Source organism: Peromyscus leucopus, chromosome 22 (genome assembly GCF_004664715.2).
Source record: "Peromyscus leucopus breed LL Stock chromosome 22, UCI_PerLeu_2.1, whole genome shotgun sequence".
Taxonomy (NCBI): Eukaryota; Metazoa; Chordata; class Mammalia; order Rodentia; family Cricetidae; genus Peromyscus; species Peromyscus leucopus.
The window spans coordinates 9,058,796-9,076,929 of NC_051081.1; the positions used below are offsets into that span (position 1 = coordinate 9,058,796).

Here is an 18,134-nt window from a genome sequence, read left to right on the forward strand (position 1 = left end):
ACTAAATAGAGATACTTAAAGTGATTCCACTAAAATCAGAAACAAGACAAAGCTCTCCACTCTCTTGATATCTATTTAGTATAGTACCCAAAGTTCTAGTTAGAGCAATAAGACAACAAAAGGAGCTGAAGGGAATACAAATTGGAAAGGAGGAAGTCAAACTTTCATTATTTGCAGATGATATGATAGTATACATAAGGGACCACAAAAATTCTACCAGGGAACTCCTACAACTGATAAACAGCTTCAGTAACGTGGCAGGATACAAGATTAACTTTAAAAAAATCAGTAACCCTCCTATATACAAATGATAAATGAGATAAGAAAGAAATCAGAGAAACATCATCCTTTACAATAGTCACAAATAACATAAAATATCTTGGAGTAACTCTAACCAAACAAGTGAAAGACCTGTATGACAAAAAATTTAAGTCATTAAAGAAAGTAATTGAGGATGTCAGAACATTGGAAGAACTCCCATTCTCTTAGATACATAGCATAAACATAGTAAAATGGCAATCTTAACAAAAGTAAGATTCTACAGATTCATTGTAATCTCCATCAAAATCCCAACACAATTCTAGACCTCAAAAGAACAAGACTCAACTTCATATGGAATAACAAAAAACCCAGGATAGCCAAAACAATTCTGTACAATAAAGGAACTTCCGGAGGCATCACCATCCCTGACCTCAAGCTCTCCTACAGAGCTATAATAATAAAAACAGCTTGGTATTGGCATAAAAACGGACACGTGGATCAATGAAATGGAATCAAAGTTCCTGACATTAATCCAAACATCTATGAACACCTGAATTTTGACAAAGAAGTTACAATTATTCAATGAAAAAAGAAAGCATCTTCAATAAATGGTGCTGGCATAATTAGATGTCGACATATAGAAAATGCAAATAGATCCATATCTATTGTCATGCACAACACTCAAGTCCAAGTGGATCAAAGACCTCAACATAAATCCAGCTACACTGAACCTGATAGAAGAGAAAGTGGGAAGTAGCCTCAAATGCATTGGCACAGGAGAGCACTCCCTAAATATAACACCAGTAGCACAGACACTGAGAAAAACAATTAATGTATGGGAGCTCCTGAAACTGAGAAGCTTCTGTAAGGCAAAAGATGTGGTCAATCAGACAAAATGGCAGCCTACAGAATGGGAAAAGATCTTTACCAACCCCACATCTGACAGAGGGCTGATCTCCAATATATATAAAGAACTCAAAAAACCAGACATCAAAATACCAAATAGTCCAATTAAAAGGGGGGGGTACATAGAATTCTCAACAGAAGAATCTCAAATGGCCAAAAGACATTTAAGAAATTACTCAACATTCTTAGCCATCAGAGAAATGCAAATCAAAATTACACTGGGATACCATCTTACACCTGCCAGAATGGCTAAGATAAACACCACGGATGACAGCTTATGTTGGAGAGGATGTGGAGTAAGGAAAGTACTACTCACTGCTGGTGGGAATGCAAACTTGTACAGCCACTCTGGAAATCAGTATGACAGTTTATCATAAAATTGGGAATCAACCTCCCTCAAGACCCAGCAATACCACTATTGGGTATGTATCCAAAAGATGCTCAATCATACCACAAGGTCATTTGCTCAGCCATGTTCATAGCAGAATTATTTGTAATAGCCAGAACATGGAAATAACCTAGATGTCCCTCAACCAAAGAATGGATAAGGAAAATGTGGTACATTTACACTAAGGAATATTACTCGGTGGTTAAAAAACAAAACAACAACAACAACAACAAAAAAATGACATCATGAAATCTGTAGGCAAATGGATGGAACTGGAATGAATCATCCTGAGTGAGGTAACCCAGACCCAGAAAGACAAACACGGTATGTACTCACTCTTAAATGGATATTAAATGCATAGCAAAAGATAACCAGGCTACAATCCACAACCCCAGAGAAGCTAGGTAAAAAGGAGGACCCTAAGAGGGACACACATGGAGGGGTCCAGGAAGGGAAAGTAGTTAAGATCTTCTGGCTAAATTGAGAGGGAGTGTAGAAGAGAAGGGATGGGGATAGGAACAGGAGGGACTGAGATGGACGAGTGGAGGGAGGGACAGAGAGAAAGCAATGAAAGAAATATCTTTGTAAAGGGAACCATGAGGGTGTTAAGGAGAAACCTGGTGCTAGGTAAATCCCCAGGAATCCACAAGGATGACACCAGCTAAGACTCCTAACAATAATGGGGAGGGTGCCTGAATTTCTCTTATAATCAGATTAGTGACTACCCTAATTGTCACCATAGAAACTATATCCAGTAACTGATGGATGTAGATGCAGTGATCCACAACCAAGCACTGGGCTGAGCTCCTAGACTTCAGTTTAAAAAAGGGAGAAGGGATCACAGGAGCAAATGAAGTCAAGATCATAATGGGGAAAACCACAGTGACATCTAACCCAAGCTGGTGGGATCTCATGGACTCTGGCCTGTCAGCTGGGAAACATGCATGGGACCAAACTAAGCCCTTTGAATGTGGATGACAGTTATGTGGCTAGATCTGTTTAAGGCAGCCCCTGGCAGTGGGACCAGGACTTATCCCAGGTGCATGAAATGGCTTTTTGGAACACATCCCCTAGGGTAGGATACCTTGTTCAGCCTTCAAACAGAGGGGAGGGAGAGTTGGTCCTTCCTCAATTTAGTATGCCAGACTTTTTTGACTCCCCAAGGGAGGCCTTACCCTCTCAAAGGAGTGGATGGGGGGTGGGATGGGGAGAGTTGGGGGGAGGGCAGGAGCAGGGGAGGAAAGGAGAAGTAGGTTTGGCATGTAAAATAAAAAACTTTTTTAAAAATAAATAAATACAAAAAAAGAAATACTATGTGGTAGGAAATTAAATGAACTTACGAAAAGCCTTTCTATATATCAACAACAGACACGCTGAGAAAAAAATCACAGATACACTCTAATTCATAATGGCCTCAAAATACCTAGTAATAAACTCAGTGAAGGAGGTAAAAGACCTCTACAATAACACTTCTAGTATCTCAATAAACAGACTGAAAAAGACACTAGAAATTGAAAAACTCTCCCATTCTAATAGACTGTTACAATGAATATTGTGAAAATGACCATTCTATCAAATGCTATTTACAGATTCAATGCAATCCCAATTAAAATGCCCACAACATTTTTCACAGAAATAGAAAAAATCCTAAAACTTATATGGGACCATAAAAGATCCCAGATAGACAAAGCTATTCTGAGGGGAAAAAATAAACCTGTGAGGATTAACATTCCAGATTTTAGGATTAAATTATAGACCTATAGTAATAAAAACAGTGTGTTAATGGTTGGCACAAAAAGAGACATGTAGACCAATGGAACAAAATAGAAGACCCACACATAACTATAGCCATCTGATATTTGACAAAGAAACAAACAAAAAGATACTGGAGAAAAGATACCTTGTTCAACAAATGGGACTGGAAAAACTGGGTGTTACATGCAGAAGAATGAAATTAGACCTATGTTTATCACCATGCAAAAAAATTATCTCCAAATGGATCAATGAAACCCCAATATGAAACCCGAAATGTTAAAAGTGCTAGAAGAAAATGTAGGCAGTACTCTACTGAATGTAGTTTGGGGGAAGTATTTTCTAAATAAGATTCCATTTCACCAGGAATTAAGACCGACAATGACAAGTGGGAAAGCAATACTCCCTATAAGAGCTGTAGACTATCCGGAAGAAACTCCAGTGCCAGGCATAGAATCGCTGTTGCACAAATCTGAAATGGTCTTATAGTAAAACCCAGAGTCAGGCATCAGGCTGAAAGCTGAAAGATCAGAGAAGCAGAGCAAGCCACAGTCACCACCTCTTACCTCACCAACTCCTCAGCCTGAAAGTACCAAGTTCCTGTCTCCTCCCACCTTATATTCCTTTCTCTGTCCAGCCATATCACTTCCTGTCTCCACCTTCCTAGTGCTGAGATTAAAGGTGTGTGATCCCAAGTGCTGGAATTAAAGGTGTGTGCCACCACTGCCTGACCTCTATGGCTAACTCTGTGGCTAACTCTGCCCTCTGATCTTTAGGCAAGCTTTATTTCCTAAATTACAAACAATATATCACCATACCTCCCTCTCTAGTTGTTTTCCAGGGAGGCTCCCCAAACAAAATAGGCTACGCTATTACACCTGGATGTCTCCTAGAAGTAGAAGGTAATTCCCTGTTGCTGGGGACACCATACACTTCAGACATAGGATTTGGGGGATTCAAGCTTGATCTCATTTGAAAGCCTCCTTGAGAACTGGCTTTCATAGTATTGGAAGGTACTATGCAAGCTGCCCAAAAGCGAAACAATCAATAGTCCTACCAAGATGTGATGCCTATGAATCACAACAATGACTAGCATGGCAAGATACTTCTAAAGATGCAATAGTAGTGCTAATATCTTGGCAGTAACCAACAACTCCCTACTTGGGCTTGTCTGCTCAATGGGAAAAAAACATGCCTGGTAAGGGAAAGCTAGCCAACTATCCAGAGTCATTGAGGTCATGGATCCTAGAGGAGTACTTTATAAATAAGCATAATTTATAATTGTATTCTAAATACTTAGCCTTATACCCACAGATAAGCACAGCTCTCACTCTCATCAAGGAAGCTTCTCTCTGTAGCAGATGGAGACAACTGCAGAAAGCCACAGCTGGTCAAAATGAAGATATTAAGTGATCACAGGGTGTTCTGCCCCTATTAACCCATCCACAACATTTTCTATACATCTAAGGCTCAAGGAGCACCTCAGAAGAAGAATGGAAATAATATAACAGAAGATCAGGAAGTTGGCTGTGGGAGTGTCTCTACTAGAAATGACAGAGAAGCTAGACTTGTATGCCTCAATAATACAGCTACCTAAATAAGACCTGAAAAATGGCAACACCAACAGACAGGCTAACATGGGAAGGGAATATTTCAAGGGATTCCACCACAGACAAAGAACTATAGGCAACTAATGACTCTTGAGAGAAGGAGAATTAGTCTTCCCCAGGAATGAGTGCCATAATTGGTTATCCAATACCAAGTGGTCAGTCCTGAAATCACATATATACAAGCACCACTAAATGGACTCAGTGAGTTCTATTTATATATTTATGCATTATATATGCAACAATAATTAGAGGTCATAAGTCTGAGAGAGAGCAAGAGGAGGATGTGGGAGTATTTGAATGGAGGAATGGGGGTGGAGGATGTAATTATATTTTAATTTTTAAAATGCAAAAAATTAATTAAAATCATTAAAATGAGAATAAAGATGAATAATATGATATATTGAGATTGAGAGCATGTTCAGAAGGCTGTTATTATAGTATATTGGTAAATTGTCCTGGTTTTAAAAAAATTAAGTATTGTTAATCTTATTGCACTAAATTTATAAATTAAAATTTGTCAGAACATAGTACACATGGTGTTTCAAACACTTGATCTGGATCTTAGAAGATATTCTCTTCAACCAATGCGGGTACTACTCCACTTCTTTTCAATTTTTAAAATTATATCATAGAGGCACATCACTTCTGTTAGACTGGCTTTCATCACCAGGAAAATGGAGTGAAATTGACCAATGAGAGAGGTCAGGCTGTCCAGCATGACCAAAAGATGGTGAATGCATACAAGGTCCAAGAAAAGGCATGCTTCCACACAATGCTCCTAACTGCCTTGATATTTGCAAGCCTTCAAATTGCCTTGACCACAGAATGAAGTCCTGGCCTTCCACTCTGGCTGGTCTCCCCCAGCTCCTGTCTTCCCTGTGACACTATCTTGACCTGAGAGGACTCAGAGGACAGCTCTCTCCAGTTGTTTCTCTGTAGATTGGAAGTGCTTCATCCTTTGCAGAGACTGAAGATTCTCTGGGGAGGGAGAGGTGGCAGGGAGTGTTTGTTATGTGTTGGAAGGAGTCAAGACTTCTGGTCTCTGAAGGCCCACTGAAGTCCTTTTATATTCCCAGATGCCAAGTGAAACTTTTCTGGGCTGGGTTTCTGAAGAGGCCCACGGGAATGGCTTGTAGGAGGGCATGGCATAGATAAGGGACAGAGAATCACTTGAAAACACCCTGTGTGCTTGCCCCAAAACCTCTTGTGGGGTTCACGTTGAAGTTCCAGTCAGCAGAAGCACCTCTACTGTCACACTCTGGGTACCTCACAGAAGCACCAGCCCAGGTAACAAGGAGCCAGGAGGCAGAGGATTAAAAAGGCACAGCAGCAGCAACATTTGTAGACTGCCTAGGTTGTTTGCCCAGAGTGCCTTGTCATTCAGCCTCCCAGATGCCCACTTTAAGTACTATGTTAAAGGCCTTCAATAAGTGTTCATACTGATCCACAAAGAAAATGTGGATGTGTCTGGAAAGAGAAAGAGAGAGACAGAGACAGAGAAAGACAGAAACAGAGAAAGGGAGGGAAAGACAGAGATAGAGACAGATTGAGATACTGATTTACTGGCATATTGTGGGTAAAAGCCAAGATGCTGTTATGCCACATCCAGTGCACAAGACATCATCAACTATAAGAAAATATCAGTCTTTACTTATACACCAATGCTGAGGTTGAGGATCCCACTACTGTTATCTGGCTTCTGCAGTTGTGCCCTGCTTCATCGACACTGGACCATACAAATGATTCCAGTATTCCCAAATACAACTTTACCCCTGAACCATCTTATGGGGCTGAGCCTATAAATCCTTAATTTTCACTTCTATACTCCTAGCAGCATTTTTGAGGATTTCTTATACCTCCCAGCCCAGCAAATACAGGACACTTTCTGCTTTAGGGAATTTTACTTCAAACAGTAAATTCAATGGCTAGCTTCATTTCCTTCCCTTCCTATATTCCCTTTCTTCTGATTATTCCTCTAGTGTCTTAGTAACCCCTTTCTGTTTATATCATTTCCCATTTTTTGCATCAAAATTAATACTCACTGGTTTAACATGATTCTCTTTTTTTCTACATATATTTCTCTTATCAGTTTTAGACAATGTAATTATCTTCTACCAATTTTCCATCTGCTTGCTAACATTATCTGAGCTATCTTGTGACCAGAGAGGCCAATAATTTGATGGTTGCCTGATATTGGGATTTTACATATTTACTCTATCATAGTCTAAGACAGTGAACTTATTCTCCTACACTTTTTCTTTATAGCTTGATATTCATTTTTCATACCTCCAATCTGGATTCCAAGTTAACGTGGAATTAGATGCAAATAAGATTTTTGTAATTTCATTGAAGGCATTGTCTTACCACAAATGAGTAAACAGTCTACCTCCTTCTCTTGATGTGGATTGCCAGGATTTAGTGGGGGATTATGTTGTTGTTGTTTTTAATCTTATGTTTGATTTTGAATAATTCAGTACTTTTAAATCTTCTAATAAGTTTAATATGTCTCAAAGTTGTTTCAATATTGCACTTAAGAAATGACTATGGCATTGTGAGAGAAGGGCTCAGGATCCCTTATTGAGATTTGATGGTTATTGAGAGTTGATGGTTGCTAGAGAGGGAAATTCAATTTTTTTAAAGGATGAGGCCCCTGGTTGAGCAACCACATTCAGGGGATGGCCCTTAACCAATGAGTATGTGAGAAGCAATAATAATAGAATCGGTTGGTTATTAAAAGAAAATGAAGACATGGAGTTGGGAGGAAGGAAGGTGGATGGATCTAGGAGGAGTTAGGAGAAAAGATGATAGAAAATACATTATGTATGTATATATGAAATTCTCGAAAAATTGATAAAAAATATTATATTTTAGAAATTACCATCTGATAAGGACATATTACATGAGAAAAAAACTCGTTTGTCAATAAGAGGAAAAAATACTGACTGTTTAATTGTTTCTGAAACTGGGAGAGGACAGTTCTGTTCTTCCTTTTTTAGAAGATTAGTTTAGTATTACACTTTTCTTTTCCTCAAGGAATTGGGTGAGATTTTTTTAAAACCATATTTATTTACAGCTGAATCACTGAGATTTAAAATAAAAATTCACTGCAGAAGTGATTTTGCAGACATTATGTCATATAAGATCATAGACTTATAACTGTAAACTTTTTACAGTTTTATTAACATTGAAAATTTTCCTTTTGGTAAATACTACATTTTTTTTTGTAAACCCATGTATATTATATAGAAGATGTTTTAAAATAGCATGGGATGTCTACTGGGTATGTTTGAAAACGTTGTGTCTACATGAGCTCTTTCTAATGATTAATGAGCTCTTTTTAATGATTAATGATTAATTTTTCTAATTAATCAATGTATTTCCACAGACAGCATATTGATGTCACATGTAACCCAATTATATTATATATTTGTAAAAATATTAAATAATTTAAAACATACTCCTTTTTAACTTCTAATATGATAAAAAAAAAAGCCGTTGCTAAAACAACTTGGACGGCTCTTAAGGGCTTCAGTTTTTATTGAGTGTGAAGAGTGAGAAAGAATTCCTGAGAGTAGGAGGGACTTCAAGGGGAGAATATCCTAATAAATTTTAGAAAGTGCATTTGTATCAGGATTGAAATAATCACATGATGTTTCTGTTTAATTGGTCAGTGTGGTGAGTGTCAAGACATGATTTGTGACATTGAATCATCCTTGTTTTTCAAGAGACAAAGCAAAACCACTTGACCACAAAACCTTAAGTGTGCCCTTTTCATTAACTAAGTAATGTTTTACTGTGAATTTTAAAACTGGTATGTCTGGGGAAGTGAGCATATACTTTTCTTTTCCACAATCATTCTTTATTTAGAGTTATTTCATTATTTTAATTATGTGTGTGTCTCTATTTGTGTGAATATGTGCATGAATGCAGGTACCCACAGTGGCCAGGAAGGGTGTCGGACCCCCTGAAGTTGCATGCAGTTGTGAGCTGCTCAAGGTAGGTGTTAAGAACTGAACTCTGGTTCTGTGCAAAAGCAGTCTACAGTCCATGGACATTCTTTTCTGTTTGTTGTTGGTTTGCTTTGGTTTTTTGAGACAGGGTTCATCTGTGTAGTCCTTGGCTGTCCTGGAACTCACTCTGCAGACCAGGCTGGCCTTAAATTCAGAGCTCCTTCTGCCCCTGTCTCCAGAGTCCTGGACTTAAAGGCATGCACCAGCCCATGAGCATTCTTACATGGATTTAGATAAAGTTAAATTGACATGCTGAAGTGATCTAAGAAGTTTTGATTCAAAACATCTTTTCAATGTTTTGAATAATAATAAGTGATTGATTTTTCAAATATTAGTAGGACTCATTTGTAAGCTCACTGGGGTTACAATTTTAGGGAAAATGAGACCCAGAAAGGTTCAGTAAGTTTTTCAAACACGGAGCTTTTAAATTGCTGTTGTTCTGTGCCAGAACAGTGTTTTTCATCAATGTATTTCTGATCTCATCAGCCTTGGAAGCCATGCCTGGCCAGAACTACAGCACCATGTCAGAATTTATCCTCTTTGGCTTCTCAGCCTTCCCGCAGCAGATGTTGCCTGCCCTCTTCCTGCTGTACCTGCTGATGTATCTCTTCACACTCCTGGGGAACCTGCTCATCATGGCTGCTGTCTGGACAGAACGCAAACTCCACACACCCATGTACCTCTTCCTGTGTGCCCTCTCCATCTCTGAGATTCTCTTCACTGTTGTCATTACCCCCCGAATGCTGGCTGACCTGCTGTCCACTCATCGATCCATCACATTTATAGCTTGTGCTAACCAATTATTTTTTTCCTTCACATTTGGCTACACTCATTCCTTCTTGCTCATGGCCATGGGCTATGACCGCTATGTGGCCATCTGCCGCCCGCTGCATTACCATGTGCTCATGAGCCTCCAAGGCTGTGCTCGTCTTGTGGCCTGGTCTTGGGCTGGTGGTTCACTCATTGGGGTGACAGTGACATTAATAATTTTCCACCTCACCTTCTGTGAATCTAACGTGATCCATCACTTTCTCTGTCATGTGTTTTCTCTCTTAAAGTTGGCCTGTGGAGAAAGGACAGCCTTTGCCACCATTGTTGTGATCCTGGTGTGTGTCACACCCCTCATAGGATGCCTGGTCCTTATTGTCCTTTCCTATATCTTCATTGTGGCTGCCATCTTGAGAATCCCCTCTACTGAGGGCCGGCACAAGACATTCTCTACATGTGCATCCCATCTAACTGTGGTGATTGTGCACTATGGCTTTGCCTCCATCATCTACCTCAAGTCCAGAGGACCCCATTCACTTTACACTGACACCCTCATGTCTACCACCTATACAGTCTTCACCCCCTTCCTTAGTCCAATTATTTTCAGCTTCAGGAATAAGGAGCTGAAGAATGCTATTAATAAAAGCTTCCACAGGAATTTCTGTCAACAAAGTTCCTAAGGGTCAACTCTGTTGTAAAATTAAAAGGGTGCAGGTTTCCCTAGTACTCTTGAAATGATTCACCCATATATACCTGTGTTTGATTCACTAGTGATTTGTTTTCCACACTTTTTCCTTTGCCTCAAGAGCTGTCGTCTCTTGTGATCTGCTGTGACCATTTCCCTTCCTCTGTCTTCATCTATGATAGTGTCATGTATGCATGATGTTTTCTATATTTTATGAAGATTTAACATTTTCATTTTTTGATATATTGTGCACTTCTATCTAGTTCTATAATTTTTAGTCAATATTCACAAAGTGCAATATATCTACCCCTCTCTGTCTGTTGTCCCTCTTTGTAAGCCCAAGTTCTTACCTTTTCCATTACAACATTTTATTTTATCCTCCAGATAAACAAATTGACAGTGACTGATGAAAAGCAATTCCTGTATGGGAATTTATATCTGATACTTAAGCCTGATACATTCATGGGGACAAGGAAGTATGACAGCCACACACTTGGTCATGTACATGATTCAGATTAAATGAGCAAATGTAAATATAACCAATGTCTACCTCACTACTGACATAGCAATAGCCAAAAAAAGGTGTTCAAAACTACTGTATTAGTTCTTTCCAGCTCTCATAATAGGAATATATTTAAGTAGTTGGCTTACAAACACCATTTGCTTCTTATAGTTCCAAAAGTTAGTAAATGCAAGGCTATGTAAACAGCAGATTAAATGTGCAGTGAAGGCTACCTCTTTGGTTTATACCCAGTGCCTTCTAGTTGTGTCCTCACTTAAAAAAATGGGTAAATAGTCTGACTTTCATTTCTTTTATTTGTTAAAATTCATTTGTGTGTGTGTGTGTGTGTGTGTGTGTGTGTGTGTGTGTGTGTGTGGCGTGCATATGCCACAGCACCCTGTAGAGGTCAGATAATAACTGTATAGAGTCAGTTTTTCCTTCCATCTTGGTATGGGATCCCAGCAACAGATTAACATCATCAGGCTTATGCAGCAAGCACCTTTACCTGCTAAGTCACCTCGTCAGACCACCTCCCTTAATTCATTAGTGATTAATTGATTTTATTAGTCAAATTTGTTCTTTAACATTTCCTTTTCATATATGGATAAAATGTGTTTTAATGACTCATACTCCAACCTCTGGAAATTTCACCTACTCTCTACACATCCTTTCCCACATTTGTGTCTTTGTTTTGTGACCCCCTTGAGTTTAACTGAGGCCATCTCTGTGACGACAGGTTTGGAAATATGCACGAGAGATTGGTGAGGTTACTAGGGGGTACACAACTGAAAAAAAAGGTGGGTTCCTCCTCTCCTAGAACCGTTCAGTAGCCAATAGTTCACCAGGAAGGAATAGGGTCCCAGGAGCTCCTTGCCAGTTCATAGTGGACTGTCCACCATGCCAACCCTGGGTGGGCCCTGTGTTGCTGCAGTGGCTGTGGCACCCATTGGTGATATTCTGCAGATAACAAAATATGAGGCTTAGAGAGGATATATGTTTCACAAGGTCAAAATATTGTAAATTTTTTTCAGATGTATCAGTCATGTCCACATTCAAGAGGGTGAGGCATTTGAACTCATCATCTGGATTACAAAATGAGACATTTTCTTGAGAGAGAGAGAGAGAAGCCATGTAGTGGTGACACACGCCTTTAATTCCAGCACTTGGGAGACAGAGTCAGGTGGACCTCTGTGAGTTCGAGGCCAGTCTGGTCTACAGAATGAGATCCAGGACAGGCTCCAAAGCTACACAGAGGAACCCTGTCTCAAAAAAATTAAGAAAGAAAGAAAAAAAGAAATATGTTGATTTCAACACTGCCCAAAGGCTACATATATCAAAACCTGGTTTTCATCCCTGGTAACACATGGTGAAAAGAGTTATTCCCCGATTCCTGTGGATTGTGTGGCGCATGTGCTCACACATATGCAAACAAACATGAATACACACACAAATGTAAGAAAAGATCACAGAAATTAAAAAATATCACACTATACTCTATAGAATGGACAATTACAAAATAGCAATTTTTATGAAAAAAAAATTATAAAAAAGATACCACAAAACATCCATTGGACAGCTTCTTCCCAAACTACCTATGAAACTTCTGTCATTATCAAGAACTTGTTAAGAGGTTGGAGAGATGGCTCAGTGGTTAAGAGCATGTGCTGCTTGCTGTGGCAGAGAACCCGAGTCAGATTCTGGCACTTAGATTAGTCTCACAACCACTTGTAACTCCAGCTCCAGAGTATCTGATGTCCTCTGATGATTTCCTCAGGCACCCTCACACATGTGGCATACCCTCACACAGACTCACTAGAAAACACACACACACATACACACACACACAAATAAGAAATTAAAATAAATCTTAAAATAAAAGAATTCCATAAAGGCAGAGATTGGAATGATGTCATCACTAGAATATATATAGAAACTTCTATCTACACTAGTAGGTTTTCCTATGGTTTTTATGTCAGGTATGATTTCCCTCTTGCTGAGTGGGCCTTAAGTCCAATTAGAGAGGTGATGGTTACTGGCAAAGTATGTGTGCCATTATTTCACTCTTAGGGATATCATGAAATGCTGGTTGTTTTAGACTTCAGGGAGGGTGCTTTCAGGTCACAACCAGCTTGGATCCTCCAGATCTTGTGTCCAAAGTACATGGTGTCTTCAGTGTTATGTGAAGACACATAAGTCATGTCCTCTGCCTCTGTGATACAACCAAGGGAACCAGCAATAGCTTATGTTTTAGAAGACTCTTGAATGAGCCTGGCCAATAAAACAAAAGGGGGCTTGTTCTAACGCTTTCTATACTTTTCCAGCCTCATTTGTTGATATCTAATTGACCATAAAAACCATCTTGGAAAACATTATCTAGACACCTGATTCAATTTTCTCAAAATGATAGATAGTGAGAAGCCTAGCCCAGCCTGGACACCCAGTATTGATGGGGTGGGGTAAAGAAATACGAGTAGGAGTTTTTTTTATTTTTTTCTCATGTATGCATAAGTGCATGATTCATGCCTGAATGTGTGAATGTGTGCATGCACACATGATGTAGATGTGTTTGTGTGGATTCGCTATAGGAGGACATTGAGTATCTTATCTAATCCTTTATTGAATAAATGAGGTTTAGTTAAATACCCTGGCTCAAAAGAATTGTTTAACTGAACATGATGTTATGCTTGTGGCCTGTATGCCCTCTCAATACTTATGGCTCCGGCTCCTACAGTTCTGGGGCTATATTCATGCACAACTATGCCCATATTTTTAATGTGGGTACTGGGGATTTGAACTAAGGTTCCCATAGTTACACAGCAGCACTCTTATCCACTAAGTCATATCCCTGGGTCCCTGCTGAATTTTCTAGGGGGATGAAAATCTAAGTTGAGATCTAAAAGAAAAACAGACAGAGAAAGACTAAAGGTAGCATTGGAGGAAGAGGTGTCCCAGGTAAAAAAAAAAAAGAAAGGGGGTGTGGGGGGGAGAGGAGAGAAGGAAAAGGTGGACAAAGGAAGGAAAAAAAGAGAGAAAGAGGGAGGTATACAGCAAGAGCAAACCAAGGACAATAATAGATATTAACAAATGATAGATATTAGTAGATAGATAGAAAGACAGACAGACAGGTAGAAGATCCATTGAAAGGAAGGAGGGAGGTACATTTCAGGGTCCCTAGCCACCCTCCCTGGACTTACAGGACCATGAATCCCTCGTCCCCAGTCAAGTTCATTGGAAAGGCATCTGGGAACCTGCCACTGGGGAAGACACCTGCGGAGATAAAACTCCCGTCCCTCCCATCATAGTTCTAGTGGTCTATACACGGGGCTCTGCAGGCTGCACTCTGCAGGCTGCAATATAGACCATCACCAAGTTTCCCCACTAAGGTAAGCAAAGCTCTTTCTTTCCAGATAAACAGGTCAAGTGCTATAGGGAATGGACAGTAGAAGACAAACAAAATAGAGCACAGAGCAGCTTTGAATTCTGGGTCAGGAAAGAAAGGTGAAAGAATGTATAGTGGGTTGTCTACTGATAGACGGACCTGGTTCCTAGCTGTGAAGGCCAGTACTGGGTCCCAGTGGTGCACTGAATCTATTTACTCCCCATCACTTCCCCTTTCCATGCTAGTCATTGCTTCCAGGCTTCATTCTGGGGTGATGAGTTTTCATGCTGTATGGAAAGGAGAACATTTCTGAGATACGGCAAGATCAAGTGTCTGTCCTGTGTGTTTCTGTCACCTGTACTGTGTGGATTTGTACACAGTGTGTGTGTGTGTGTGTGTGTGTGTGTGTGTGTGTGTGTGATACACCTCTACTAAATTCTCTTCACTGCCATAGCAAATTATTATAAAGATCTTATAATAATTTAAACAATTAAATGGTGGCTTAAAACAAGAGAAATTAACTCTCATAGCTCTGAAGACTAGCAGTCCTATACCAATTTATCAACAGGGCTACATACCCTCTGAAGACACTAAGGGAGAATCTTTCCTTGTGTCTGCTAACTTCTAGCAGCAACATCATTCCAATCTCTGTCTTTAGCTTTATGGCCCCTTTATGACTATGTGACTTCTACTACTTTTTTAGTTTTTAAAAATCAACAATTTATTGTGAGTATACATGCATGATGTGTATCAGTAGAGGCATGCATGTTCCACAGTGCACAGGGAGAAGCCAGGGGATAGCTTGTGAAAATGAGTTATCTCATTTTACCTTCTGTGTGGGTCCTAGGGATCAAACTCAGGTTTGGCAGACAGCACCTTTACCTACTGAATCATCTTATTAGCCCCACTTTTCTTAGAAGGATGCCAGTCTCTGTATATATATCACATTACAATTTAGGATGAGCTTATCTCAAGATCTCTACCTTAGTTAAAATCTGCAAAGACCTTATTTCCAAATAAAGTCACATTGTGAGGTTACAGGTAAACAGACATGCACCTCTGAATGTTGTTCAACTAAAACAAAACCCTTGGATGTGCTGCTACTATTTGTTCTTAGTTTTATTGAATTCTCAGATAAGTACCATGTACCTGCTAAGTTCTTTCAGTATGTGTGTGTAGAATGAGTAATTGTCTCCATTTCTGTCTGTTTATTGAGTATAACCAACAGTGTGTACTTCAGAAGCTGGGTGCGGCCCCCCCACACCCCCCACCCCCCGCTTGACTTTTTCTGCTTTTGTACTTGTGTTAACAGTTTTAGGTTTATGACACAGATCTATAGAGCAGACAGAGATATAGAGGTCTTGTAATGCTCCCCTTGAAAAGTGTGGGCACTGGGGTCAGACTGGGAAGACATCTCCAAGGGGCTCTGTCTGGGTTTTTGTGTCTTTGGTGAAAACGTTGGCCTTTCTTTTTTCTCTAGATCCAGTTTCCTGTAGGTGATTGGAAAAGGCCTGTTGGAGTCTTTCAAAGGAGTTGTCCTGAGAAACTGTAGAATGGAGTATATACCAGACAGAAAGGGAGCAGGAAACATTTCTGTAATTTTAGTAACATTTGCACATTTAGGAGCAGGTCTCCTGGAGCCTATGAATGTTGAAGTTTGGGAGGCATGCAGGAACAGAGGAAAAATTAGCCTGGAGTCAGGGTGAGATCCTGGAATGTCATGGTACCCTTATGGATAACCTGACAAGTGAGTGACAGTCATCTTAGAGACGTCCATCGGCAATGGGAACAGATGGTGGTGATTCTAACAATGCCAGCTGGTACGCTTTATGCTGAGCACTTGCCATGGCGTCATCTCTGGGATCTGAGGTCAGGCACTTGGTTATCAAAATACGCAGTTAAAAATCTGTGACTGGAACCACAGGTCTGCATGATTCCACAACCTGTAACTGATTCAGAGAATTATCTCTACCTCGAGAGAAGCCTGGGAAGAAAAGGAGGGAAAATATGAAGGTACAGTGGTCCAAGAGATGGGACAAAAGGCAAGTGCTGAGGCTGGGTGCATTTAATGGACACGCAGGGAGTGAGGTCCAGAAATAGTGACTAGTGGGTGGGAAGGATAGAGAGGCAGTGCTGAGCATGAGCTCAGCTATCAGGGTCCCTGTATACTATGTGGAGGTCAGAGAACAACTTGCAGGCATCAATCAGTTCTTTCCTTTCACGGAGATGAAATGCAGATTGTAAGACTTAGTGGCACCATGCCCAGATCGGGCTTTTGTTTTCCAATGTTTAAAGAATTATTTTCCCAATTATAAAGATCACCCAACATTTCTTTGAGTAACTATTATTTTATCTTTAATATTAATATTTAAAATTTTATTACTTTTATTTATTTATATTCGAGGTTGTGTGTGTGTGTGTGTGTGTGTGTGTGTGTGTGTGTGTGTGTGTGTGTGTTTTCTTCAAATGTACCAGAGCATGCATGTGGAGATCAGAAGACAACTTTTGGGAGTTGTCTTGGTTCCCTTCTTCTACCAAGTGGGTCCTGAAGATGGAACGCAGATCTTCAGGCTTGGCAGCAAACGCCTTTACTGGCCAAACCATTTTGACAGCTCTTTCAATGTCTTCCATTCTCTCTTTGATTGTGATCTCACAGGGAGGCCAGCTTTGCTTTCCTCTCTATGAAAAGATACTTTCCCCCACAGCATCCCCTAAACAATTCCTTCTTTGGCTATGAATTCTTGCTGTAAGAAAGCCATCTTCATACTTCTCAGTAGCTTATGCCTCCGTTCTGAAGGGCTGGTCTGTTTGGTCTTGCTCCAATCCCTAGTGCTCTATTCAGAAGATTTACTCATCTGACTCAGTGTCCTGGAAGATACTTTGCTGCCTGCTTCTTCTCCTCACAGTTTTCAAGGTTCACTTAATTATTCATGGATCTTTGTTCTGGTATGAAAGTATTTTTTTTAATTTTTCAGTTTGTCAAAAAAATCCAACTGCAGTTTTGAGAGCACATTTTTAGCACACCTCAGGAAAAATTAATATCTTACTACTATAGTCCTTCAATTTCGTCAAGTTATTTAAAGTAACTGTCATGTTTTCTGGTGGTGTTACCTGAATGGTGTAACTGATCTCCATGGAGGACTTCTATGATTCAGATTAAACTACTTTCTATATACTTTGTCAATTTTGCTGCTACTTTGAATGGAAACTTTGTTTTTATGGTTTTACTTTTAGCTAACTTTGATCTTACACATCCCCCCAAAAAAATCACAAGCAGAATAGAGAAGTTCTTTTCATTATATTTTTAAAGATTTGTTTTAGTTTTAATTGTGTGTATGGGTAGGTATGTGCACAGGACAGCTGGTGCCTGCAGAAGCCAGAGGGATCAGATCTCCTGGAGCTGGGTTACAGGTGGTTGTGAGCAGCCCAATGTGGGTACTAGGATTTAAACTTGGGTCCTCTGAATCTCACCTACCTTCTCTTGACAGCACAGCACATAATCTTAATACAACTACATGATCATTAACATCTATAAAATCACTTTTAAACAACTGTAGATCTTACTTAAAATCTGTTACTTTTTCTGTTAACATCCTTTTAACGTTCCTTTCTTGATTTCATTCAGTTATTGTAATTTTTCATTTTGATTTAATTCTTAGGATTTTCCTCCCTTCTCCCCATCTCTTCTCTTATTTGCATGCATGCATGTGTGTGTGTGTATTTGTGAGTGTGTGTGTGCATGTGTTTGTGAGTGTGATGTAATTGTATGTGTACATGTGTGCAGTTGTACAAGTCTGTGAGGCCAGAGGAGGACATCAGGCATCCTCTATCATTCTCCATCTTTGCTTTCAGACAAAGTCTCTCACTGAATCA

General features: G+C 39.7%; 1 protein-coding gene across 1 annotated transcript; it reads left to right on the plus strand.

Annotated features, from left to right (window-relative positions):
- Positions 1-9,424: 9,424 nt before the first annotated feature.
- On the plus strand, positions 9,425-10,375 carry LOC114685135 (olfactory receptor 63). Its single transcript, XM_028859753.1, has one exon. The coding sequence runs from the start codon at positions 9,425-9,427 to the stop codon at positions 10,373-10,375; it is 951 nt and encodes a 316-aa protein (XP_028715586.1).
- Positions 10,376-18,134: the final 7,759 nt, after the last annotated feature.

Bases quoted from the DNA above. Each gene is read 5' to 3' on its own strand.
- LOC114685135 (XM_028859753.1), top strand. From the start codon at position 9,425: ATGCCTGGCCAGAACTACAGCACCATGTCAGAATTTATCCTCTTTGGC.